Here is a 26,789-nt window from a genome sequence, read left to right on the forward strand (position 1 = left end):
CCCAATCAATTTTCCCTGTAAGAAATCATGTAAATCCAATGAATCCCTTCCAGAAAGCCAAAAATGTTAACACAAAACACGTCGTTGTAGTCTTACAGTTCTCGTTTGACATGCATGAAACAATGTGAAATGCATATAAACGTTGAATGAAGGAGATAAATGAACATTGAAGGTCACTTTTACCTTCATTGAATGAGTGAAAACAGGAAGGAGCTGGTGGTTGATCTCGCTGCCACATGGTGTCTTTGGCAACAGTCACGTCTTTAGTGAAGGTAAAAGTGACCTGAAATGTTCATTTATCCTTTCATTCATCATTTATATGCATTTCACATTGTTTCATGCATGTCAAACGATACCAATGCAAAGGTGAAAGTCTCTTTTTCAGATGAGCACATGAATGTAGCTTTTCCGCACCAATCAAGACGTCATTCGCGTTCATTAATCGGTGCGATATCGACTCACAGTTACTGATAAGTGCAAAGACACCATGACGTGTGTGAAGGCTTTAATATGCAAGCATAGACAAACTAAACAGCTGCAGCCTTTCCTTCCCACCATGTGATCATGTGACCGTGTGAACTATCCTCTTTCAGCATTTTTTGGCCTCTGGCAATGGTATTCAAACACACGAAAACATTTTTAAACGCCATCTTGCCCGCCCCCCTCGCCTGCATATTCCCCTTCACTGCCGAGGCCTCACATTGATTTGCGTGGCCGTGGAAGCCGAGCAGATGGCGGTGTAACTTGATAAATGAGACAGCCACGTTTGTCTTTTGTCAGCTCTCCCCGCCTCTTACTTGCTTGGAGACATGTACTACTAGTACTAGTAGTACTAGTAGTACTAGTAGTACATGGGGGTGCATCAAGCTCACCCTTTGCACTTTTTCCCCGTTTTTGCTGGGTCTTTTTTTGGTATTTTCTTCTTAAATCTTGATACATTTTCTTCTTATCACACTTTGTTCCCATAATATTATAACCTTATTTTCCTAAATGAAAACTGAATTTTGTTATGTTTGTACGACTTTATTCTTGTAAAACTGCTACTTCTTTTCCTCGTTACAATCCGACTTTTTCCTCTTCTTATTTTGACCTTATTCTCATGCAATTAAAGCTGTTTTTTTTCATTTATTTACCTTTTTTTGGTATTTTCCAGCTACATCAACTTTCTTCTTCTCGTAATTAGAACTTAATCCAATAATATTTTGATTTTATTCTCCTAACATTATAACATTTTCCACAACCTAAGTTTCCAAAAATGGCAACTTTATTGGTCGTTTTGTTTGTTTCTCATAATATTGTGACTTTTTTGGAGAAAAAAAACAAAAAACAAACGTATTTTCTTTCATATTTAAAGTTTCTGCTACTAAAATAACCCTATTGTTTCTCATAGTATTAGGACATTATTCTCATACATTTACACAATATCTCGCTATTTTGACTTGATTCTAATAAAAATGACTGCTGATTGTACCACTTTTGTTTTTGTTGTTGTTTTATTATACTTTTAGAACGTGCCACGGTCGCAAATGGCCTCCGGGCCACACTTTGGACACCCCTGTCAAGTTGTTCATAGATAGAAAGCCCACTATGTTTACATGTTGATGTCTTTATGCTTCACCGATAATGTTTTTACACCAAGTGTTGAGATTTTGCACTTGCCCTTGAATGCACCATAGTTGCGTGCTGAGACGCAAAAGTTATAGGCACGATATCAACAACAAAACACGCGGATATTTGTGAAAATAAACATTGTAGACTGAACATTGTCGATATTTGATACATATTTATTTATGTATTATTGCCATGAATTCTCCTTTATGCTCAGCCAGTGCCTGCTGGAATTATTTAAGTGTGATGCAGAAACGCCTTACATGTCATTGATGGGGCACGTGCCACGCATGTCAAAAGTGTGACGCGTTCTTGCTTATCACAAACACAAATAATGGGAGAGAGGGGTAGGGGGTGGAGGAGAGAGAAAGAGAGAGAGAGGTGACACGTGCTTCCTGTCTGTATCCGCCATTGACGTCCCTGCTGTCCACCAGGATGGAGGCACCTTGTCCTCCGCAGCATGTCTACAAATAAAATCAAATAATTCAACTTTTCTTGCTCTCCATCCCTTAGCATCCACTCTTTATTCTTCATTTCATTCCACTGGAAGGGTGTCACCTTTTGGAGCGGTAGAAGGTAAGAATTGTTTCCCCCCTCACTTTAAATTGTGAATTGCTTTTTTGTGTGTGTTTTGCATTTTCAGACGATTACATCCTAATTTAAATTGTGGATTGCTTTTATTTTAGTTGGATGTGTATTTTTATGTGGCATTTTTTCAAAGTTTAAATTGTGAATGATTTTTATTTTTTTGCATTTTGGCATGCGGAATCCCAATTTGGGGATACGTTCGAGTGCCGTTTTTCGAAGCTCCGTAAAAAGAGCAGAAATGTGTGCAGGTGGATCTGCTTCCTGGATCAAGCGGCCGTTTAGGGCTAATCCGAGCTGAAGCTTTAATTATATATAGGGTTGGTCTTTTATTAAGAATGCGAAGAGGAAGCAGGCAAGGTTTGGATCAGTGTAATTACCAGCAAAGAAGCTTACACTTGTTCTTTTCCTCTCCGCTAAGCGCATTGACGCAGCTCAGCGTGTGTTTTCCTTCTGTGCTTATCTGCCTGGAAAGCTCTTATGTGGATCTTAAAGTAGTGCCGAGCCGATTGGCAGATAAGAAGGGCCAGCACATCCACCTGTGAGTACAGGAAGAAGATAGTGTGCTCACTTTTTAATCATACGTGCAACAAAAGCAGTGTTTTTTTTAAATGAATGAGTTTTCCATGTGATTGACAGGCTTCCAGGAATGGAGTCAATGACCGGACGAGAATCCAGCTCCTCCCCGAGTCCCAAGCAGGACGCAGCAGGCCACCCAGGCCCCCTGAAACCGAACCAAGTGAGCGAGACCTCCCTGTACGGAGTGCCCATCGTGTCCCTGGTGATAGACGGGAGGGAGAGGCTGTGCCTGGCCCAGATCTCCAACACCCTGCTGAAGAACTACAGCTACAACGAGATCCACAACCGCAGGGTGGCCCTGGGCATCACCTGCGTGCAGTGTACTCCCGTCCAGCTGGAGCTCCTGAGGCGCGCGGGGGCCATGCCCATCTCGTCCAGACGCTGCGGTATGATCACCAAGCGGGAGGCCGAGAGGCTGTGCAAGTCCTTCCTGGGGGCGCACAGCCCCCCCAAGCTGCCGGAGAACTTCGCCTTCGACGTGTCCCACGAGTGTGCGTGGGGGTGCAGGGGCAGCTTCATCCCGGCCCGCTACAACAGCTCCCGCGCCAAGTGCATCAAGTGCAGCTTTTGCAGCATGTATTTCTCCCCCAACAAGTTCATCTTCCACTCGCACCGCACGCCGGAGTCCAAGTACATGCAGCCGGACGCCGCCAACTTCAACTCGTGGAGACGCCATCTCAAACTGACGGAGAAAAAACCCTCGGAGGACATCAACCACGCGTGGGAGGACGTCAAGGCCATGTTCAACGGGGGCAGCAGAAAGAGGACACTTCCTGTGGAAGGGCCCCTAAAAGCGCAGGCTTCATCCGCCCTCGGCCGCGCCGCGTCCCCGGAAGTGGCGCACAAACGTTTGCGCTGCGGCGACGACGACCATGGCACGCCGAACCCGACTTTGGCGAGCAGCGCACGGAGCTACCCGCTCATTCCGGTGCCGAGTAAGAACTTTGGCATGCTCCAAAAAATCCCCCCGCCGTTGTTCCCGCACCCCCCGTACGGCTTCGCTGGCTACGGCCTGTGTCCCAAAAAGAGCGACGGCGTTCCGGATGTGAGCAAAGCAAACGTCCCCGGTGTGTACTGGCCCGCCACCAAGGACGCCATCTACCCTGCCTTCCCCGTGTTTTGGCCCGCAGCTGGCGGCCTTCCTATGCCCCCCTACCCGAAACCTCTGGAGGTGCCAGGGCCGGACCTATCAGACCAAAGCGAACGGGGTGCAAACACCCCCAAAGACCACCAGCAGGACCATGCAGGATCCAGCAACAGGAACGACGATGACAAGTCAGGGGGAGAGACCCCCCACAGGAAGACGGGCTACATCTCGGCCTTCAGGCCTGTCGTCAAGGACGCGGAAAGTATCGCCAAGCTCTACGGGAGCCGAGACGTCTACGCGGTGCGGCCCGGGTACTTGTCCCCGGACTTTATCAGCGAGACCTCCAGCTACAGGTCCATATCCCCGGACAGAGACACGGTGGAAGACGACGACGACGACCCGGACGTGGATGTGGAGTCCAATCGGGGACAGGAGGACGAGGAGCCGATCCGGGAGCAGCTTGCACCTTGCAGCCCCGCTGCAGCATCGCCGCGGGACTCGGTGCACACGGCATCTGAGGAGGAGGACACGCTGACCCGGGATTCATCCCCTCACCATCAGGTAGGATTCGTTTTACTTTTGCACAAATATTCCCCTTGAGCATCATTTTTGCAGTGTTACATCCAAATAAAATGCACGTCCTTGGTCACCATGCACCCTTTTTATTTGAAATGATACACTCTATTTCAATTCTTCCTTTATTGCAAGGCCCCAATTAGTGGGAAGAACAGCATTCAATGATTAAAAATGAACATTTTTTTGCAGGTGTACGCGCATGAAAAGGTGGTGGAGACGTTTGAGTCGTCAAGCTGCAGCCCCTGCAGATCAGAAGGTGACGATCTGGGTCATTTACCGCCTGTCTTATAAGAAAATTCCCCTGTTTTTATTTCATTCACAAACAAACAAAAAAAATGCGTTTTTAACGTTCAGGTGTGCAGCACGTGTCTGAACCACAACGAAACATCACACCTCATCAGGAGCAAAAGGACAGACAAGGTCATCCATTTATAGCCCAAATGCTTGTATTTTTCATTTCAAACGTGCAAAAAAATATCTATTTCCACTCACAACCTGCTGTTTGATCACGAATATGTTTATTTTTATTTGTATTTTTCCAGCCGATGGAGCTTTACGCATCGATATTAGCCTGCATGAACGAGATCTGGAGAACATGGCAAAAGGTAAAACGTGTTAAAAATGTGCTATACCGTATTTACTGCAAATACTGCACCCTAATGAGAAATAAATCCATGATTTCCGAATGAATGAATGCATATTCATTATGATCGAACGCATCTTTTCCTCGTGTATTAACAACATTTGGATTCCTAATTGACGCTGACTTGAAACGCATTTCTTTATGCACGTTTTGCATCCTAAACTGTTCCCAAGGGTGGCGAGCACTAAATCACACGACATGCTCGTTTGGACGTATTATTTGTAAAAAAAAAAAAAAAAAAAAAAAAAATGCTTTAGAGGCTATTAATATTTGAAGGCACAGAGCCATAACCCCGAGGCATGGTAGCTAATTATTTTTGAACGCTTGGAAAAACCCTCACAGCCGAATATGGTAATATCTTGGCCTCATGCAGCCCCAAGGCTTTGGGCGACAATTACTGGGACTGGAAGGCGATGCTTGTTGGTGGAAATGCACCTGATGTCGCCTGCTAGAAACCCTCGTGTGCATATTCAGTATTAGACACATTTCTTATATTGTTCAGTATTTATTTACTTAATAAGGTTATTACTTTTTGTATTATTAAAAAAAAAAGCTTGTAGCTCTCCCAATTGTTTTTCTACTGAAGGCCGCTTAATAAAAAATAATAATGACAGGGAGCGGGGGCCATGTTGATATTTTTCATTTAAAAAACAACCCAAAGTAGTGAATGTGCTTCTAATAAACCAGCCTGCACGTGAGCTTGGTGACAAAGCATGTTGTTCTTACTTTTATTAGGATCATTCTTCTTAGGATCACCCTTTTGTTTGCTGTTGTTTTCTTCTTTAATTCTGTACAGGCCCGTAAAAAACAAGCTGCAGGGCGCAAATGGCCCCCAGGCCGCACTATGCACACCCCAATGAAAAGCGAGCACGGTGCATGTGTTTGCAGCACGGGGGTGTCCAAACTTTTTTCACCGTGGGCCGCATACAGAAAAATCAAGGAACGCTTGGGGCCCATTTTGATATTTTTATATCTATATATGTCTACATTTTATTTAATAATAAGGTTAACAAAACATATTTAAAGGCAAAGCTTTGTGTTATGAATTATTAGTATCAATATTTCACTTTTTTCTTGACATTGTGCCTTTTTGCTAGATTTTTCCCATTTTTACTGTTTTTTTAAAAATGTTTTAACTGTAGTGTACAATGTGCTGTGGGTCACAAATGACCCCACCCCCCATTAAACATACAGAAAAATCAAATGATGTTTGGGGCCACTTTGGTATTTTTATATATATATTTTATTTTACTTTATATTTCATATAAAAAAAAGGAACCAATTTACATATACAGTATTTAAAGGCACCGCTTTGTGTTATGAATTATTAGTGTCAATATTTCACTTTTTTTCTTGACATTGTGCCTTTTTGCTCTATTTTTCTAATTTTTACTGTTTGTTTTTTTTGTATTTAATTTAATTTCTACAAAGTGCCACGGGCTAGTAAAAAATAAGCTGCGGGCTGCGAATGGCCACCGGGACGCACCGTGGACAAACTTGTCTCCAAACTTTTTAAATCAAAGGATGCTTGGGGACACTTTGATATTTTTAGATATTTTTTTGTTTTATAAAAATGTAAAAAAAAAGGAAAAATGATCTCAGTTACGTATATTCAAAGACAAAGTTTTGCGTTATGAATGAGTAGTATCAATATTTCAGCCTTTTTCTTTACATTGTGCCTTTTTGCTCCATTTTTGCTGGTTTTTTTTTTTTTTTTTTTTTTCCCTACAACATGTCGCGGGTTGCACAAGGCCCCCAGGCCGCACTATGGACACCCCTGCTTGCACAGCAGCGTGAATGAAAAGCAAGCCCAGTGCATCTGTTTCATATGGGGGGGTCCAAACCTTTTTCACTGAGGGCCACATGCAGAAATATGGAAGGATGCTGAGGGCCACCTTGACATATATATATATATATATATATATATATATATATATATGTGTGTGTGTGTGTGTGTGTGTGTGTGTGTGTGTGTGTGTGTGTGTGTGTGTGGGTGACAGCTGACCTTGTGGTGTCATTGGGCTTCACAGAGGAGCTGCAGAAGCAACTTGTGGAGCAGATGGAGCTGAGGAAAAAGCTGGAGCGAGAATTTCAACATTTAAAAGGTAAAAGCAAAGCGTGTATTTGAAAAGCACACACACACACACACACACACCGTATGCACACACATTGTACTGCGTATGTGTGGGTGGATGCATTTGAAGGACGAGTTGTGATGATGTGGTATTTATTGTTCAGATAATTTTCAGGATCAAATGAAGCGTGAGCTGTCCTACAGAGAGGAAATGGTCCAGCAGCTGCAGATTGTTCGAGGTTGGTCTCTCTCCACTTTGGAAACACGCTCTTTCAAAGACGGCACCATGACAGCACCGAGCAAAAGTCACAAACACTGTGTTTGATTTTGCCTTGAAACGCCACCAAAGCGGAGGTGATTGAAGCGTGCACGTTCAGCTTGCATGTCAAGGTTTTGCGCTAAAGCAGGGGCGTCCAAACTGCGGCACAGGGGACATTTTGGGGCTACAGCTCCTTTTTTATTGGCCTAAAGCGCATTGTAAAAATGAAAATAAGTGGATTATTGATGAGATATATGAATCGATATCACACTAGTTTGCTTTGCCACGTATGACACAAAGCTAAGATGTTTTGTTCAGGCAGCTGGATTGCTTTTAGCATGATTCTTAATGCAAAATGTATCAAAGTGGCCCCCGCATCCTTTCATTTTTCTCTATCAGTGAAGTAAGTAAGTAAGTAAGCTAAGAATGACCATTTTGAGGGGCTGGAAATAAAGTACATTTTATTCATGGTTATAAGCACAATTACGCCACACTGCAAATTTTGGTATCGATACGATACCAAGTAAATACAGGACCTGTATTGCCGATACCGATACTTTTTACATGAAATTTGTCAAGATTCTTGAATGCTTTTGTGACTTTGCCTTTAAATTGGTGATCATGATTATTATCAGAATAAAAAACAAATATTGTAGGCCAAACATTTTTGAAATCAACACACTTATTTGCGAACAATTGAACAGTATATACAGTAAATCTAACAAGAGAAGACCAAGTAACAATATCAACAAAATCATACAATTATTCCACCTTTATTACAGACAGTTGTTGAAGAAAAATAAAGTCAAAACAGTGTAAAATAAAGAAAAAAAAGCAGAAAGTAGTATTGGCTCTCATCAAAATCTTCCCTCGGGCGTCCAAGAATTTATTCCCCGAGTTTGTAGACAACATAAAAAGGTTACAATATCAAGAAAACAATAACAACAAAACCCCACACACATTTATTGAAGCCTCAATGTCCCCATGGTAAGTTATGAGATCAAATGTACTTGTATAATAATGAGATATAAAGTCATAATTATGAGGGAAAAATGAGATAAAAATGTGAAATTATGAGATAAAAACTCATAATAATGAGAAAAGAAGGTTAAAATTACAAGATCATGAGAAAGTAAAAATTATGAGATAATAAATTCATAATTATGTGATTAAAAAAAGGTCAAAATTACAAGACAAAAAGTCGAAATGATGAGACAGGAAAGTCGTAATTATGATAGAAAAAGTGGAAATTTGGAGCTTAAAAAAATGGAAATTTTGAGATAAAAAGTCTAAATTATGAGATGACAAATCAAAGTAACGAGATAAAAAGTCATAATTATTAGCTAGGAAAGATATAAAGTCGAAATTATGTGATAAGAAGTTGAAATTATGAGATAAAAAGAAATAATTATGAGATAAAATGTTGAAATTTGGAGATCAAAGTCATAATTGTGAGATAAAAATGTAAAATTATGAGATAAAAAGTCAAACGTATGAGATAAAAATGTGAAAAAAAACTCATAAGAATGGAAAAAAAAGTAAAGATTTTGAGATAAAAAGTCATAATTATGTGATAAAAAAGGTCAAAATTACAAAATAAATCGAAGTTATGAGATAAAAAAATTAAATATGAGATTAAAATTCAGAATTATGAGATAAAATGCTGAAATTTTGAAATAAAAAGTCCTAATTATGAGATAAAATGTTGAAATTTGGAGATAAAAGGAATAATTATGAGATAAAAATGTGTAATTATGAGGTGAAAAGTCACAATTATGAGCTAAAAACTTATAATAATGAGATAAAAAGTACAAATTTTGAGAAAAAAAGTCAAAATCATGAGATAAAGTTGAAATTATGTGATAAAAAGTCAAAATTACACGATAAAGTCATAATTATTAGACAGGAAAGTCCTAATTATGAGATATAAATTCAAAATTATGAGATAAAAAGTCATAATTATGAGATAAAATGTTGAAATTTTGAAATAAAAAGTCCTAATTATGAGATAAAAAGTCGAAATGATGAAATACAAACTGCCACATGACCAAGGCTCCAGTGAAGGAGGGCAGTTTGTATCTCATTATTTTGACTTTTTAGCTCATAATTTCACATTTTTATCTCATAATTGTGACTTAGCTTTGGGCTATTTTTTTCTTTCAGCGGCGGAAACGGGCTTCAATAAATATTTGTGAAACTAAACAGAAGACAAGTAAAACATATCCACCTCATCACGCCAGTATCAGGCTGATACTGAATGTATCGCTATATCGGATCCATTTGAAGCCCTGAAAGTGTCCTCTATCTCATTCCTGACATTCCTAAAATGTTGTAGCACTTCAAAGAAGGGTGGAGGTCTACACTTGGGTCACATTTTCATTGTTTGATTTCAAATCAATTGTGGTGTTGTATGAAAAAAAAAGGAAAAATTACAAATTTATACTTGAAAGAATGGCGTCACCATCCAAATGCATGTTGAGCTAAATGCATGGATCCACAACTCCAACCATTTTTATGCTGCGGTTGATTAGATTGTTAGATTGAAGCGCATACTGTCGTTTTGTTTGCAGAGGTTATTTTCTCCTAAATCACGCAGTGGAAAAATGGACGAGACAGTCCATTAAGAGGCGCTGTATCGGTTACATGCAGTAGACGGCCAGCAAAGCCGCCCGTTAAAGGATTGGTTTCGTGTTACGCTTGTTTAAATCCAAGGTTCAAGTACACACAGGGGTCACTGCAAACAGCGTGTCTCCGGTGCTTTTATGTTTCATTAGTAGAAGTCTCTACAGAGTAATAGCAGTACAGCGGATCCCTGCAGATTTTGTTTATTTTCGGGTAAACCCGCCATTTTGTGCTTGTAATCTCCATAATTAGGCCGTTAATTGGTGGAAAACTGGTAGAATTGCACAAAAAGTAGTCAGGGTGTTCGTTACATGCGGTGAATCATCTTGATATTTCTTCACACACCGCAAACCAACGGGCCTGACCCACTCACGGTGCAACCAAAAAGAGCACCACACGGACCAGGTGATGCTTTCACGCTGATGTACGCGCAAAACGATACAATTTTATACTAATGTGTAACCCGCAAGGCATGCTGGGAAGCCCCCCCCCCCACACACACACACACACTTCCCCAACAGAAACTTACCCAGCATGCCTTGCGGGTTATAAATGAGTAAAAAATAGCATTGTTGTGCTGTGAAAGTGTTGATTTCAATTCCCGCAGAGTCCCTGCGGTGCAGCTGCATTGTGTGTTCCACGTGTCTTACTTTCAGTTGCACCGTGAGTGAGGCGATCACTTTGATGGCCTCCTGTTGGTTCGTGTTAGCGCCCGAGTTGCTCACGCTCTTTCATAATCAGTGGGAGGTCTGAGAATGTACATCGGGGGTGTCAAAATGTGTGTCGCATATTGAAAAATCAGAGGATGCAGGGGCCATTTTAACACTTTTTAAACCAAATGTAATATCAGTATCAACTTTTTGGCCTTACGTTACACTTTTTTGCAAACACTTTATTACAAATTAATTTGACAAATTAATTTTCAAATTAATTTTTACAAATGATGTTGTTTTCTTGCAATATTATCACTTTATTGCATTAATATTTTGACTTTGTCATCATCATTTTAGAACCTTTTCCCCAAAATTTGCAACTTTATTCTTTGTTTTATTTGCTTCTCATATTACGACTTTATCGCCTAGAATATTTCAGCGACTGTTTATGCTATTTTTTTCCTCACAACTCATTCAATCCCAGCCATTTTTCCAAAGACAAGCCCTTCAGTAGCGGCGATTTCAGACCATTTTGGCTGATCTTTCAAGGCACACGGACTATTGTGTTCTATGGCTTTATAAACATGGAACCTACCAAAACAAAGCTCAGACTCTTGTCTTTCATCAGAAAAAAAAGTTAGTTTCTACCTTTTTCCGTTCTTTAGTGATCAGCAGTAGAACATAGGTCAGTTTCAGGAAAATATTACATCAAAATAACAATTTATTTACAAATACAATGCCTTGAACTATTTACAATTTTCACATTTGGAACTGAACTATGTGTGTGCATGTGTGCGCACGCGTGTGCGTGCATGTGCATGCGTTAAAATTTCCCTGAAATGTGTAACCTTCTGCATGCTACACTCCTCCACGCTCTCTCACTTCCTCCTTCCTGTCATGTGGGATTCTTCCATCGAAGATCCCTGCCGAGCGCTTATCAAATGCACTTCTGCCACCTTGTGGCCGTTTTTATGGCTTAAAAGTGCTCTGAAAGTCACACGCACTCGTGGGGAGTTGCGTCATCACCTCTTTTTGCCTCTCGCACAAAAAAAACACGTAAAAGACGTATAGATACGTTGTTGGGATCGGGCATTCGGGTTTATAAAAACGTATAAATCCATCTTTGGTATTGAATGAGTTAATATTATGACGTTAATTGTTATTCTTGTAAAATGACTGCTCTTTTTTCCATTTTTGCTGTTGTTTTTTTACATTTTCTTGTTTAGTCGTACTTTTTAGAATGTGCCGAGGGCCAATAAAAAGCCGTAAATGTCACTTTGGACACCCCTGATGTTCATAGCATGGGATAGCAGTGCACTATCTGGGGGGAGGAATCATCAAATGAGTGGACATGTTCTGACTGATGGGCTTGTTCCTCCCCAGAAGCTCACGACGCCCTTCATCACTTCTCCTGCAAGATGTTGACCCCTCGTCAGTGTAGCGGAGCCTGCACCTTTAAACCCCCGCTGCTGCCTCCTTGAAGCCCTCACACACACACACACACACACACACACACACACACACACACACACCACACACACCTCCACTGTGTAGACCAGGAGTGTCCAAACTTCTCCCAGCGAGGGCCACACACCGAAAAATGGACCGATGCTGGGGGTCACTTTGATACATTTTGTACACGAAAGATGCTCAAACCAATCCCATGCAAGTCAATGTATGCTAAGCTATCTGACCAAGCAAATGAGTGTAATATGTAATAATATCGCTCATTAGGAATGAATTCATTTTATTTTTACATTATGCCAGGGGCCGCTAAAAAAGGCCCCCGTGCCACACTTTGGACACCCCTGGTGTAGCCACACTGGTCATTCCAGCACTTGAGTACACTACACAACACAACAAAAGAAGCCTGGATTTATGTCAAGGTTGTTTTCAAGGCACCCAGAGTCCTTACGTGAGACATGAACAGAAACGTCTCTCTTTTCTGAGCGCTCTAAAGAGAGAAAAACAGCTGGCGTGTGGGAGCTGACAACGCACGTAACGGGACACACCTATTTTGACTATAAAACCCTAAAAAAACAAGCTACAGCGACATTGTTGTTGTAGCAGCTAACACGAAGAACTATTTTTCTGGTGGAGTGACACAGCGCCTCACGCCACTACCGCCATTCCAAACACAACACAACTGAACACAAAATGCAGTTTTTATATGAAACTTTTTATTACTAAGGGAGGGAAAAAATCCAAACCTACATGTCCCTGTGTGAAAAAGTGATTGCCCCCTAAACCTAATAACTGGTTGGGCCACCCTTAGCAGCAACAACTGCAATCAAGCGTTTGTGATAACTTGCAATGAGTCTCTTACAGCGCTGTGGAGGAATTTTGCAGAATTGTTGTCATTCAGCCACATTGGAAGGTTTTCCAGCATGAAGCGCCTTTTTAAGGTCATGCCACAGCATCTCAATAGGATTCAGGTCAGGACTTGGACTAGGCCACTACAAAGTCTTCATTTTGTTTTTCTTCAGCCATTCAGAGGTGGACTTGCTGGTGTGTTTTGGATCATTGTCCTGCTGCAGAACCCAAGTTGGTCTCAGCTTGAGGTCACCAACAGATGGCCGCACATTCTCCTTCAGGATGTTTTGGTAGACTGCAGAATTTATGGTTCCATTTATCATAGCAAGTCTTCCAGGGCCTGAAGCAGCACAGCCCCAGACCATCACACTACCACCACCATAGTTTACTGTTGCTATAATGTTCTTTTTCTGAAATGCGGCGTTACTTTTACACCAGATGTAAAAGAAGATGGCCGCACATTCTCCTTCAGGATTTTTTGGTAGACTGCAGAATTTATGGTTCCATTTATCACAGCACGTCTTCCAGGGCCTGAAGCAGCACAGCCCCAGACCATCACACTACCACCACCATATTTTACTGTTGCTATAATGTTCTTTTTCTGAAATGCGGCGTTACTTTTACACCAGATGTAATGGGACGCACACCTTCCAAAAAAATATTTTGTCTCGTCAGACCACAGAGTATTTTCCCAAAGGTCTTGGGGATCATCAAGATGTTTTCTGGCAAAATTGAGACGAGCCTTAATGTTATTTTTGTTCAGCAGTGGTTTTGGTCTTGGAACTCTGCCATGCAGGCCGTTTTTGTCCAGTGTCTTTCTTATGGTGGACTCATGAACACTGACCTTAAAAGAGGTAAGTGAGGCCTGCAGCTCTTTGGAGGTTGTTGTGGGGTCTTTGGTGACCTCTTGGATGAGTCGTCGCTGCTCTCTTGGGGTCATTTTGGTTGGCCAGCGACTCATGGAAAGGTTCACCACTGTTCCATGTTTTGGCCATTTGTGGATAATGGCTCTCACTGTGGTTCGCTGGAGTCCCAAAGCCTTAGAAATGGCTTATAACCTTTTCCACACTGATAGATCTCAATTAATCTCAGTTAAGTTATGTTTCCTCCACAGCGCTGTAAGAGACTCATTGCAAGTTATCACAAACGCTTGATTGCAGTTGTTGCTGCTAAGGGTGGCCCAACCAGTTATTAGGTTTAGGGGGCAATCACTTTTTCACACAGGGCCATGTAGGTTTGGATTGTTTTTCTCCCTTAATAAAGAAAATTTTCCATTTTGTGTTCAGTTGTGTTGTCACTCACTAACATTTAAATTTCTTTGATGATCTGAAATATTTAAGTGTGACAAAAAGAAATCAGGAATGATGAAAACACTTTTTCACGCCACTTTATGTACCTCCAACTCACAAAACACGCCTCTCGTCCTCCTCGGAACAAGACTCTTACTGAGAAACTCAAAACGTGAACTCAACTTAAATTACTTGGTGTCTTTGAACGCAACTCTTCACGGCTCATAATAACGTTAAAGTGATTGATATGATGTGCTGCTACTGTTGGGACTTGTGTTCTATCTTTTAGCTTGAGTTCAATTTGTGATGATTAATTAAGTGGAAAACAGATTCATTTGATTAAAAATTGTAATCACTTGACAGCCCTCATTTAAAATGATCAAAATAAGTATTTCATGTTATCATGAACTGACCTGTTACTGCAGGGTCACAGCATGGATAGAAAAACATAAAAATGTTTTTGTTTTTTTTTAGAGGGCTTTATTGTCGAAATAGGTGTGTCCCATTACGTGCATTGTTAGCTCCCTCATGCCAACTCTTTGTCTCTGTTTGGAACACACGGAAAAAGTAAAGCAGTGTGTTCATGTTTCACATAAGGACTGTGGATGACGGGCAAAATTCCAAAAAAAGTGCAGTTTTCCTTCAAGTTGTGAATGAAATGCACACATCCTGAGGAAAAGCCGATACCAAGGAGTCACCTGCTACTGAACTATTCTGAAAAGGGAGGGGAAAAAAGCACTATAAGAGTATATTCACGTGACAATGTGCAATGGCATGTATATTTGTGATGATAAGTTGTCATCATTTAGCTTTTCTTACTGCTCTGGAGTTTCACATCCATCGTTGGTCTTTATTTACCTTTCAGGTTGTTTGTACCGCCGTTACGTGTTGTAAAGCACTTTAAAAAAAAAACAACAAAAAAAAGGGGGGCAACATTTCTGCTTTTGTCGTCCTAATCAATACCAAATGGTTGCACCTGGGGAAAAAAGAAGGATGTTCATGTTTAAAAAGCACTTAGTTCACGCGTCGGTGTGATCATCATGTATGTTTGAGATCATGCAATAAAAGGTTTTCTCTCAGCGTGCGTCGTGAAGCCTTCATGTACATTTTGGAACTTGCCGACTCATCTTTACGTGCATACTCAGGGCTCGTGGGCTGGCCCATGAGGCAATGCAGGCAAATGGTAAGGGCGCCATGACCTCCAGGGGGTGTCAATAAATGGGGGAAAAAAAAAATGTTAATAAATGATGGCTGTTTCGTGGTCCGTTTTTAGTAAATCAAGTGATATGTAGTATTCTGGTCACTAGGCAGCGGTAATGACACAAACCATTGAGACATTACCTTACATTACATTACCTTAACATAGTAATGTTAAGGTTCTCCACCTATTCCGTGTGGAAGCGGTACATTTTGGCTTCTTAAGTTTAGAAGAAATAAAATTGAGGACCACAAAGAATAACAGGCTTTACACTCCTGATATTCTTTGTTTATATTGCTCAACTCTTATGCTGCCGGGACTCGAGACGGCCGCTCGCGAGCTGTGAGCTAACAAGCTAGAGAGCTAAGCGGTTAGCCTGAAATGTATTTCTTATGAAGCCATAAGAAGTCTTATGTTCTGGACTTATGAAGCCAAAACCATACCACTTCCACACGGAATGGGAGAACTTTTTCTCACTTTATCATGTGGGACATGCCCCGGCTGACATCCTGACTTGTCAAGGTAATGTAATGTAAGCTAATGTCTCAATGTTTTGTGTCATTACTACCACCTAGTGACCAGAATACTACATATCACTTGTATTCCAATATGTTTTGAGTAATAATAGATCAGTCTACCACCAAACAGCCATCTTTTATGAATTAATTTCTGAAAAAATGCAATGTACCGGTATTTCATATAGCTTTTGTATGTTATTTTATTTAGTTAGTGCATAGTGTAAATGTAGCTAATATAGAGAGTTACTATGTGCAAGGTGTGCCGTTATTTAAGCTGTTTGATGTTGCAGGATTTTTATTTTGTGGTAAGGGTATTCATATGTATGTGTATTTATTTTTTTTTTTCTATGCTGCTTATCCTCACTAGGGTCGCGGGGGTATGCTGCAGCTTATCCCAACTGACTTTGGGCAGAGAGGCGGGGTACACCCTGGGCTGGTCGCCAGTCAATCGCAGAAATAAATAAATAAATAAATAAAATTAACTAAATACACTAAGGAAATATTGTACAAATTAAAGACAGCGATCAAAACGGCAGTCAAGTCCTTTAAAAAAATAAATAATTAAATAAATAAATAAAATTGACTAAACACACTGAATATCTTACAAATTAAAGACAACTATTAAAGAAAACGCCAGTGAAGTTTAAAAAATAAATAATAAAAAATATAATAAATAAATAATAAATATAAATCATAATAAATAAAATTAACTCAATACAGTGTTCCCTCGTTTATCGTGGGGATAGGTTCCCAAAATACCCGCAATAAGTGAAAGAGCCAACTTTATTTGTTTACAATGATCATATATGTTTTAAGGCTGTAAACCCCTCACAATACACTTTATACACTTTTCTCATTTTCTCACATTTGAAACACTATGAAAGTTCAAATTGCGTTTAAGTTTTTAATGATCGTATTAAAACATATTTCTCCTGCCTTGGTCCTCCTCCTCGTACTACTCCTTCAACCTAAGATTCATTTAGTCCATTAGCTTCTTCTTCTTCTGTTTTTTATTGGCGGTTAGCAAGCAGCTCATGCAGTTTGCTAGGCAGGAAGGAGATTGATTGACAATGGTCTACAGCCAATCAGGACGCAGAACACAATGGGCGGGGTATACCTTAGCCAATAAGGATTGTTGTGGCTCTATATATTTGGCCAGCTCCGTTCCTAATTGCTCTACAGGCACGTAAAAGCGTGGAGCGGCACACGTGTTCAACATGAGTATGCAACACCCTCTACCGGTAGCAGTAGTCACTCCAATAAAGACATTCACAAAGCACATCGATCGCTCTAATAGACCACAAGGACGCAGAACTCAATGCTCGTTGATATGTTGTTATAAACATTCCAAATTGCACTTAAAAAAACAGCGAAGAGTGATGCAGCGAGAAAACACTTACACACAAAAGAAATTATGACAATTTCTTCTTCACGTGCTGCCTTTTTTTGGTCAATGGTGTGAGTGCGACACCTCCTGGTGGCACAGAGAATAGTCTGATATTTCCTTTTATTGTATTTGACCTGATGATCTGTTTCATTAGGCGGCGACATGATTGCGAGCAGTCAGCTTATCATGTTTGACACGGTGTCAAGGGAGCAGGCTGACCTAATAGTGAAATGTAATTCTTCTGATGGGAGCCCTAATAGATATTGATTGTGCTCCGTGCACGCTCCCATTGTGCGGGCACACACGCGCAGCCACCACGTCACTGGCGCACCATTTCATTTTCTGTGACTGTCAAAGCCTCGTCTTTATCAACAGCTACATTCTTCTATTGTTATTCGACGCAAAACTCACAAATGTGCTTTGTAGGGATCCGTCCAAATGTAGGTAGTGTTGATACCATGGGTGGTATCAGTCGTGGATAGATAGTAGCTTTTGATACTAGATTTTTTTTCACAAATATTTCTGTGTTTTTTGTTGAGCTGTTCATGTTACCACATTGTTGATACTCCTATATTTGTATATATATTAGGGGTGCACGATAATTATCGGGCCGATATGAGGGAATTGTGACGTCATACCGATAAATCCGATAACATTAAAAATAGCTCAGTTAATCGAAAATTACTCCAAAGAGGTGAGATTACCCGTACTGTGCGGGTGAGCAAATCAAGCGCTTCTTTTTTCTCCTGCCTGTGACGTTAACAGCCTGTCCTAACTTCCGCTGAGCGCACTTGTAAACAAACATTAATTTTCCTCGTGCTAGTTGGACCAAATGCTCCGTGATGAGGGGAAAAAAAACATCAAGCACACAAAAAAACCTTATCAGCCACCTGAAACACCTGAAAAGTGCAAAAGGTTTGCCAGAGACCTCCCTGGCGTCACGCCGGCTGCTCGGAGTGTGTGCCCGAATACAGTGCACCTTGTTGGGCCATGCCAGGTGGCTCCTCCCGCTCTATACTCTGGTTCTCCTGATAGTAGTGATGCGGTAGCAGCAATGTCATGATATTTGAACAGGTACAGTTGGTCACATTTTAATTTGTTGCAGTCCTTCGTACCTCCAGGTCACAAACCACAGTTAAATCTAAATAAAAACGGCGATGTAAAAACGTTATTAGTACCATTAGTGCCAGTTCATATCATTAGCCAGCCACTTAATGCATTGACACGACTAAGCACGTTCAATGTCATATCCACTTGTGGCATTGTTTGGTGGTACTTGCTGGGATTATTTATTCCCCTGTGTCAACATGTGTGGTCAGAGACACCTGTCCCACCTGACCGTGAACAATGCAGCAGATGGCAGGAATCCATACTGTCTGCTTTCCCTGTATGGACTAAGCTGCGCGGCGGATAGAATCTCTTATGAAAGAAGCTTATTCTCATAATAGAATGGACACCAAAAGCAAACGTGCTCTTATGCCTTTGCCCAGCGCGAGCGTCAAGCGTTATTAAAAGGCATATGCGTGTCAAATGACCGCAAATACAATGAGATGACGTTAAGTACTACGCCACTTGGATGTGGACTCTTGATTTGAAGTGATCTGGCGCCACCTACGGACTGAATAATGAAGTAACTCCACTTTCACAAAAAGTACAGGATATCATTTAAATGTTATCTAGCCTACCCTGTCCCGTTAGAGGGGAGATATTTATGTCATAGATCCTCAGTAAATTGTTGAAAATCTGCAAAGATCATAAATATATTAAATATAATATTAATAATAAATATAGAACAATTATTATATTTATACTGTAAATAATGCTTTGTACTATTATAACTACGTATTAGATTTCTTAACATTTTATTATCATTTTTTAAAATGCCTTTCCTTCATTTTATATTTTCTATTTCTTTATGTACCTCATAAAAGTGAGTACCCCCCCCCCCCACACACACACACAGAGTTCTGCAAATATCTTGTATCTTATCAAGGGACAGCACTGACAAAAATGACACTATTATATTACATTATATTGAATTATATGATATGATATGATATTATATATGATATGATATGATATGATATTATAACATTTTCTATGATATTATATATTATAGTTAACAATAGGTCAGGGATGTCTAAAGTGCAATATAATTATTGCGCTTTATATTAGTGCAATTAATACTTTATATTATTATAAGAATGAACAGAATAAGATTTTCATTGCATGGTATAACTGCTGTTTTACCATGCACATGACAATAAAACTCTCTTGAATCTCTTGAATCTTGAATCTCTTGAAGTAAATATATTTAACAGCATAACTTTTCCTACACTAAAGCGGTTTTATTGGGCTTGAGAAAAAAAATAAATAAATTAAAAAAAAAAACAAGCAAGAAAAGGGAATAAGTAAAAGGGATCCTGTATCCTTTAATTTTTTTTTATGTGGCGCTCTGTGCAAAAAGTTGGGGCACCACCAGCATGAATTCTGTTAATCAATCAGTCTTATAGCGCCTTATAACTGTATGGGATTACTGGTGAAAGGGCTACATGATAAAATCTGCAAATCACTGGCTAAAGAATGAAGAAACAAGAATGTTGTATTCTGTGTCGTGTCTATAATTGCGACTCAATGGCTGTGTGCGCGTTCACGCAGCGCCGAGCGCGTCCCAGTCACCGGGCTCCCTCACCGCGCCTGCGCAGAGAAATACAAGATGGCGGAGAGTGCGGAACTGAAGGTAAGGCGCTGTCTGAAATCATCATCCTTTTCCTCGGTTGCGGAGTGTTCGGCTGTCAAGTCGCTCTCGGCGCTGCTGGTTTAATGCGCCTTTAGGCTGAGGTGTTGTCAGATTTGACGTTAAAGGCGCAAACAGTCCAGGAAGTTTATCGAGTCCAGCCCCCAGCATGTTTATGTTGATATTGAGACTCGCGGGTTTTGGCTGAACCGTGCGTCTTTCCTCAATGGAGCTTCAGCGTGACAGCGGCTTCATGTGTGCGCGTGGTCGCCTTAAAAACAAACAAAAATGTCACACTGAAAGCTTATTGTACATTTGTCTGCGCCACTGTAACGTTGAAGACGAGCTGTAGTATCCGAACACACGTTTATCACCTGTGCCGCTAATACAGCCTCTGATGTTACCTGTTGATGATATTGGCGCCCCGTGAACCGTTAACCGTCAGCCACACATCACACACGTTCGATATTAGGGTTGGGCGATACTGTAAGTATACTGCCAGTATTGCCGATACTTTTTACCTGAAAATGTTCAATCTCATTGAATGATTTTGTGATTTTTGCCTTTGATTTGTTGATCAGGATTATAAAATCACGCACAAAGCCTATAATAACTTCTTACCCAATAATGTGTAACATTTTTGCACATATACAGTGGCAGATGGGTCAAACATGCAGCAACGTCCAAACATAGAAATTATCCTAAACCAAAAACGCATGCAACAGGGAAATCACATAAAATCACATAACCGCTGCAAGATGAAAAACCGATGCCAGAAGAAAAATGCTGCAAATGCCCAAAACACACACAAACCCCCAGAAACGCCTGCATGAGAGAAATGCTGCAAGTTGACGTAACCGAACGGAAGTTAGCCATGCTACCTGAGGAGCCAGACCTACAGTATGCTAACATTAGCTACGTAAATCTGTTGCGCTATAATACTGTAAAATACTACAACCAAGTGTTTAACAACGTACCTTTTCTGGCTAACTTTAATTGGGTCCCATGCACTTACAGCATTTCTCTCATGCATGTGGTTTTTGGGGTTTGTGTGTGCTTTTGATCTTGCAGCATTTATGTGAGAGTAGCATTTTTCATTTGCAGCATTTTCTCATTGCATGTTCTTTATGGTATTTTTGGTGTTGAATCATTTCTGTGTTTGGAGTGTTTGGACCCTGTGGGCCACCGTGGAACTATGACCCCAGGGAGAATAAAATAATTGAAATCATTTGTACGCACACATAACACTGAACACCTATAGCATATCTGTATGTGTACTTAAAATATGGAACAGATTGAGTAAAGAAGTGAAACAATGTGCTTATATGAGTCAAATAAAGGAACAGTACTACATACGTACAGTATTACATAAAATCGTTTGAGCAAAAGTCAATAGTGCAAAATACGTAAACAAAAACTGCTAGTGGCTCTCATTCAAATCCTTAGACTTTTTGTCCACAAATCCCTCCCGTACCCAAGAACTGATTTCCTGAGTTATGTATGTGAGTATTTGTGAAAATAAACATATAAGAGAACTGAAAAACATCGCTTTCACCACCAGTATTGATACGATCGATATTTGGACCGATCCGCCCGCCCATAATGCATACTGTATATGTTGACATTTGGGATGTTAGAGCTTCTGAAGCACTTACTATAACCCTCAGGTGGCATTGGAACCTTTCTAGTACGTATCGATTGTCTATTTTTAGACATTTTCCTGGTGTGCTTCCAGGAGCTGGTGCGCTCTATGGATCCATAGGTGCCGCAGTTGCTCATCTGCTGGAGTGAACATTGTTGTGGCTTAACCCACAACCTCCGTAATGATGTTTTGAAAGATTTAACATGTCAACTGTTGACACAGATGCATAAAAGCACTTTGCTTCGGATCCACATTGAAACGGCTGCAGATATTGCTTGGCTTCATTTATGAAACCGCAGCTGACTCTTGAAAGCGTAGTTTGCAGCGTGTGACTGACAAGCAGGGAGTGGAATGGGTGCAAAAATATCCATGAAGTTTTAGGGTAATTCATTTTCTGATTGATGCACTGATAAATCACTCACTGGTTGTTATTCCTGCTTGAGGGTTTTTTGGGGTTATTTAATTATAAGCCCTTCAGAATGTTTGATGCGCATCATCGCATATTATGTTTTATTATTTATATGTTATTGCATTAAAAAAACATCATATTTAACTGTTGCATCTCTGATTCTATGTATTTGTTGTGGTTGTTATACTCGCTTGGATTGCTCTAGTTATAAAGAATGCACATATTACTATTAAATATTACAGGTTGTTTCCTGTTCATACCATTCAGTGTTTCCCACAGGGCTGCAATATATCTGTGGCTTTGGGTTGGGGGGGTAGATGACGCAATTGTCTGATTTGCATAATTGGCAATGATGCAAACCTCAGCGTTTGTGTTTGGACGGGTAAAACACAGCTGTTTGGTTTGTGTCATAAAAATGTGTGATATTAACTCATGTTTTTAAACCTTAGTTATTGACTTCCGGGTGTTGGTTTGATGTTGTGCAGCGGTCGACACGCGTGCGTGTGTCTTATAACACACGCGGGTGATGTGTGTCCCGGGCTGCATGTAAGTGTGCGCAGATGTAAAGCTAATGTATCATTGTACAGCTAATACTGTATCTCACTGTACTGTAGTGTCGAGGGGTGTTGCAGCTGGAGTGCCCAGCATGCCTTGCGGGCACTTTGTAATTAACAGTTAAAGTTACGTGTTGTTTGATGGCTGTTTGCACTCTGTTGTGAAGCTCGTTGTTGTCTATCGCTTGCAAATTGGAGAGCACCATTTTTCAAAAGACAACCCCTTCAGTACCGGCCATTTTAGATGATTTTGGCTGATCTTTCAAGGCACACAGGATATTGTGTTTTATGATTATATAAATATGGAGAAAGATTAGATTCCCGTATTTCATCAGAAAAAAAAGTTTGTTTCTACCTTTTTCCGTTCTTTAGTAATCAGCAGTAGAACGTAAGGTCAGTTTCAGGAAAATATCAGTTCCCAACTACAAAAGGGAGAAAACCAGTTTTTTGTGCAAAGATACATTTCAAGCCTAACTTTCACTTTTACACAAATATTTTTTGCTTTGTGACAGCTCGAATATCTAGACAACTATACCAACATAAACAACACAAAAAAGGTTGTTTTACATCAAAATAATAATTTATTTACAAATATACTGACACTAACAGTGTGAACTATTTACAATTTCAATTCACATTTGGAACTGAACCATGTGTGTGCACACGTGTGCGTGCGTGGAGGTGTGTGCGTGTGCATGCGTTAAAATTGCCCTACAATGCGTAACCTTCAGCATGCTACACTCCTCCACTTCCTGTCATGTGTGATATTTCCGTTCGTTATCAAATACACTTCCACCACCTTGTGGCCGTTTTTATGGCTTAAAATTGCCTTGAAGTGAAATCCACTCGTGGGGAGCTGCTTCATCACCTCTTTCTGCCTCTTTTCCCCCCCAAAAAACGTAAAAGACGTATAAATACGTTGTTAGGATCGGGCACTCGGGTTTATAAAAAACTTATAAATATGTCTTTGGTATTGAATGGGTTAAACGAGCTGAGGTGCCTCTGACAATGTTGTTGTAACGACAAGCCGCTCAGAAAGTCCTAAATTTAAAAAAGTAAATAAAAAGTTGCATCAAATCCTTTTGTGGCGGTCCAATTTGAATTGTGCCACAAAGAAATGATTGAATGGGAAAGCCTGTCATGGTTGTGGCAGATGAAGCACACATAAAGGCACTGTGAAAAGTACTGTAGGATAGAACATTTTGGTGGTGTTGATAGGAGGATTTTTATTTGCAGCTCCAACCAACACACCCAACTTTTGCCCTTATGCCACTTATGCGACTTTCCAAACACACATATCCAGCAGAACCTTCGTGGCCGAACACAATCCTTCCAAATAGTTGAAAACATTTTTATAAACATAGAAGTACAAATATTAACATTCCAGGGTTAAACTTTCAGTCTCTTGATAATCTGGTGGTTGACTGGCCTGGTTCCCATGCCGGTGGTGTGGGTTCAGTTTTAGGGGAGTCACAAAATCTCGCCAAAGATTAAAATGTGACAAGATTTCTTGTTCCAAAAAAAAAGGTGTTGTGGGCACTAGGCCTGGGATGATGATAAATTAATTAATTGAACACACATTAAATGAAAATGAACTTCATAATCTTGTCGGCCTTAATATATTGTCATGTGCATGTGTGTCTGTATTTCTCGTCTCTTGCCTCTGAAAAGGCAGGAAGAGGATTTATGGGTAATATGTTTTTTTTTTAAAAAGAGGTCGAAATGATCGATTATCGTCGATACATTATCGCACAATTATCAACCAGCAAAATTTGTTATTGTGACAGGCCTACATTCTTGTGAACCCAGTATTGCGTATCGTCTCGTCTCGAGAGCTGAGTGTACCGTGACACCCCTACTCTGATACCTGAAGATTTGAGGGTGATGGCTCACAGTAAATGTACATTTCGCTGGGGAACTCATTTTAGGGCCTTATGATTTCCGTGTTAAGGGAATCGGGGAATTGGCCAATAAAAACAGATTTTACTGTTAAACGCGGAATTTCACGGAAATGGACATGTGAACAAAGTGCTGTAATCGTAAAGAGAAGGAACGTTTGTGTGGGGAAGTATTTCCCCGGCGGACCGGTCAATCATGGCAGAATCTCATCACAAACACTAACTGCTAAAACCGCTAAAAAAAATGGTACATTAATAACGCAATTGGAATTGCATCAGTGACTACGTCTTCCATAACACAAGCACGGGCGTTACAGTTTGTTGAGGATTTTGTAGCAATGTGTGCACAGGCTGACATCCCATTAGAACAGTTAGTCAAGCGACATCCATCCATCCTTTTTTTTTTTACCACTTCTCCTTATTAGGGTCGCGGGGGCATGCTGGAGCCTATCCCAGCTGTCTTCGGGCGCCAGGCAGGGTACACCCTGGACTGGTCGCCAGCCATTGGCAGTGCACATATACAGTAGACAAACAACCATTCACGCTCACATTCATACCTATGGACAATTTAGAGTCGCCATTTAACCTAACATGCATGTTTTTGGAATGTGGGAGTACCCGGAGAAAACCCACGCACACACGGGGAGAACATGCAAACTCAACACAGAAATGGCCAAGGGAGAATCGAACCCAGACTGTGACTGTTCTGCCAACATGCTAACCACTAGACCACCGTGTGGCCTTAGTCAAGCGACATCCCTTTCTGAAATACTGGGCAAAATTGATGTATTGCGTCAAGAAATGTTAGGATTTTTGCATTTAGTTAATGGACATTTTATTTACTAACCCAAAAGGCACACACTCTATGCTGGTAAAATAAGTGTAAACGGGGAAAAAAAGGAATAAAAAAAAAAGTGGAATCTAGGAAAAAATAAAACAGATTTCATAGGGCCCTTCATTATCTTGAGAGGTGTTTTGGTATAAACGAGCAGCCAAAATGAGGCATCATATGTGTGTTTTTACTAGGGGTGTCACAAGATCTCACGAGATTAAAATATGACATGATTTCTCGTTGAGAAAAAAAAGTCTTGTGGGCACCAGGCCTGCGATGATAACAAATTAATTAATTTATCACACAATAAATAAAAGTTCACTCAATAATTGTGCATCGGTTTCAGCACCTTGGTGCATTTGTTCCGTAGAACAACGGCATGAACGGAGTGAGCTCTTCAGTCAGTCATACAGTCTCTTTGGCTCGGTGGGTGGAGGCGGGGCCGCGAGCACACATGACAAATGACATTAGTAGATTGCAATGTATTGTCATATATTTTTCATTGTACTTTTCTTAAAAGTCGAGTTAAAATCTCGTCTCGTCTCCTTCTCATAGACCCAATCTAGTCTCGTGACACCCCTAATTTTTACTGCAGTCTGTGCACACTGCAAGGTAGTATGCAGGCTGTGGCTACCATGCCAGCGAGCCTGGCATTAGGATCAGTTCATGCATGTTTTTCTACACAATAGGCGGTGGTTCAAATCTTGGTTGAGGGTACTCTAGTCTCCCTCTGCTCCAGGAAGATAAACAGTCTGTTAAACGTGTTTACCTTTTCCAAGCAGCTGACGTCGTACATGCTGTGTGTTCGGACTTCTACAAGTATGTTTACATTCACTTGAAAGTATGTATAGTTGTTCTAGCGTGCCGCATGGGTTTTAAACTCTCCACGTTGGGCTTCCAGTCACCTACAGTACCACTGGGATGGGTCACTTCCAAGCAGTTGTGTGGAAGTTTTGAAATTCCAACATGTTGACAGCACTGGTTTTGATAATCGTGTTCTCCCCACCCTCCTCCGTTAAACCAAAACAAAGAGTACATTGTGACTTGTAAACAATGAGAACGACTGTGATAGATTGATATTTCATTCTTTTTCTTCTACTGCAATTAAACATTGTCTGTTGGCAGTCATAGAGGCAGTGAAAATGGAAGTAGTTTTGATATTACACACAAACAGAAGAGCTTTTGTCAACCAAAGAAGAGCTTGCTTGAGCTCTAGTAAGGACTTGCTTATCTCGTGAATGTTGCAAGGTCAGGTTGGGTGACCAGACAGAATTTGGCTCAGAAAGATACTTTTTTGTTTTACCAACAATGCTAAAGAACTTAGAC

General features: G+C 40.6%; 2 protein-coding genes across 6 annotated transcripts in view; both read left to right on the top strand.

The window, feature by feature from the left end:
* Positions 1–2,036: 2,036 nt before the first annotated feature.
* skor1a (SKI family transcriptional corepressor 1a) lies at positions 2,037–14,127 on the top strand. 3 transcript variants are annotated; one of them, XM_054769871.1, is made up of 8 exons: positions 2,037–2,184; positions 2,833–4,420; positions 4,625–4,691; positions 4,790–4,855; positions 4,978–5,040; positions 7,109–7,183; positions 7,317–7,506; positions 12,070–14,127. In XM_054769871.1, the coding sequence occupies exons 2-7, from the start codon at positions 2,843–2,845 to the stop codon at positions 7,475–7,477; spliced, it is 2,010 nt and encodes a 669-aa protein (XP_054625846.1). In that variant the 5' UTR covers positions 2,037–2,184; positions 2,833–2,842; the 3' UTR covers positions 7,478–7,506; positions 12,070–14,127. The 3 variants fall into 3 exon arrangements, with proteins under 3 accessions (XP_054625846.1, XP_054625844.1, XP_054625845.1); XM_054769869.1 differs by having other exon boundaries at positions 7,317–7,391; XM_054769870.1 differs by having other exon boundaries at positions 7,317–7,391; positions 12,073–14,127.
* The window catches only part of LOC129178090 (E3 SUMO-protein ligase PIAS1-like), a 78,125-nt gene continuing 58,475 nt past the window's right edge, over positions 7,140–26,789 (top strand). The window contains exons 1-2 of one of the 3 annotated variants that reach the window (XM_054769866.1): positions 7,140–7,183; positions 7,317–7,391. Coding sequence is in view for 1 of the 3 variants with exons in the window: in XM_054769862.1 (XP_054625837.1) it covers positions 20,108–20,131 (24 nt within the window). In the remaining 2 variants the exon portion in view is untranslated. Of the gene's footprint in view, positions 7,184–7,316; positions 7,392–20,084; positions 20,132–26,789 lie in introns of those variants that run through there. The other 2 variants (XM_054769862.1, XM_054769868.1) reach the window with 2 other exon arrangements.

Source organism: Dunckerocampus dactyliophorus, chromosome 3, assembly GCF_027744805.1.
Source record: "Dunckerocampus dactyliophorus isolate RoL2022-P2 chromosome 3, RoL_Ddac_1.1, whole genome shotgun sequence".
Lineage (NCBI taxonomy): Eukaryota > Metazoa > Chordata > Actinopteri > Syngnathiformes > Syngnathidae > Dunckerocampus > Dunckerocampus dactyliophorus.

What these genes read in the sequence shown, in the direction of transcription:
- skor1a (XM_054769869.1), top strand. Translation starts at nt 2,843, where the DNA reads ATGGAGTCAATGACCGGACGAGAATCCAGCTCCTCCCCGAGTCCCAAG. An exon ending in TCTGGAGAACATGGCAAAAG is followed by an intron (nt 5,041 to 7,108) that starts GTAAAACGTGTT and finishes TGGGCTTCACAG; the next exon opens with AGGAGCTGCAGAAGCAACTT. An exon ending in GCAGCTGCAGATTGTTCGAG is followed by an intron (nt 7,392 to 12,069) that starts GTTGGTCTCTCT and finishes GTTCCTCCCCAG; the next exon opens with AAGCTCACGACGCCCTTCAT.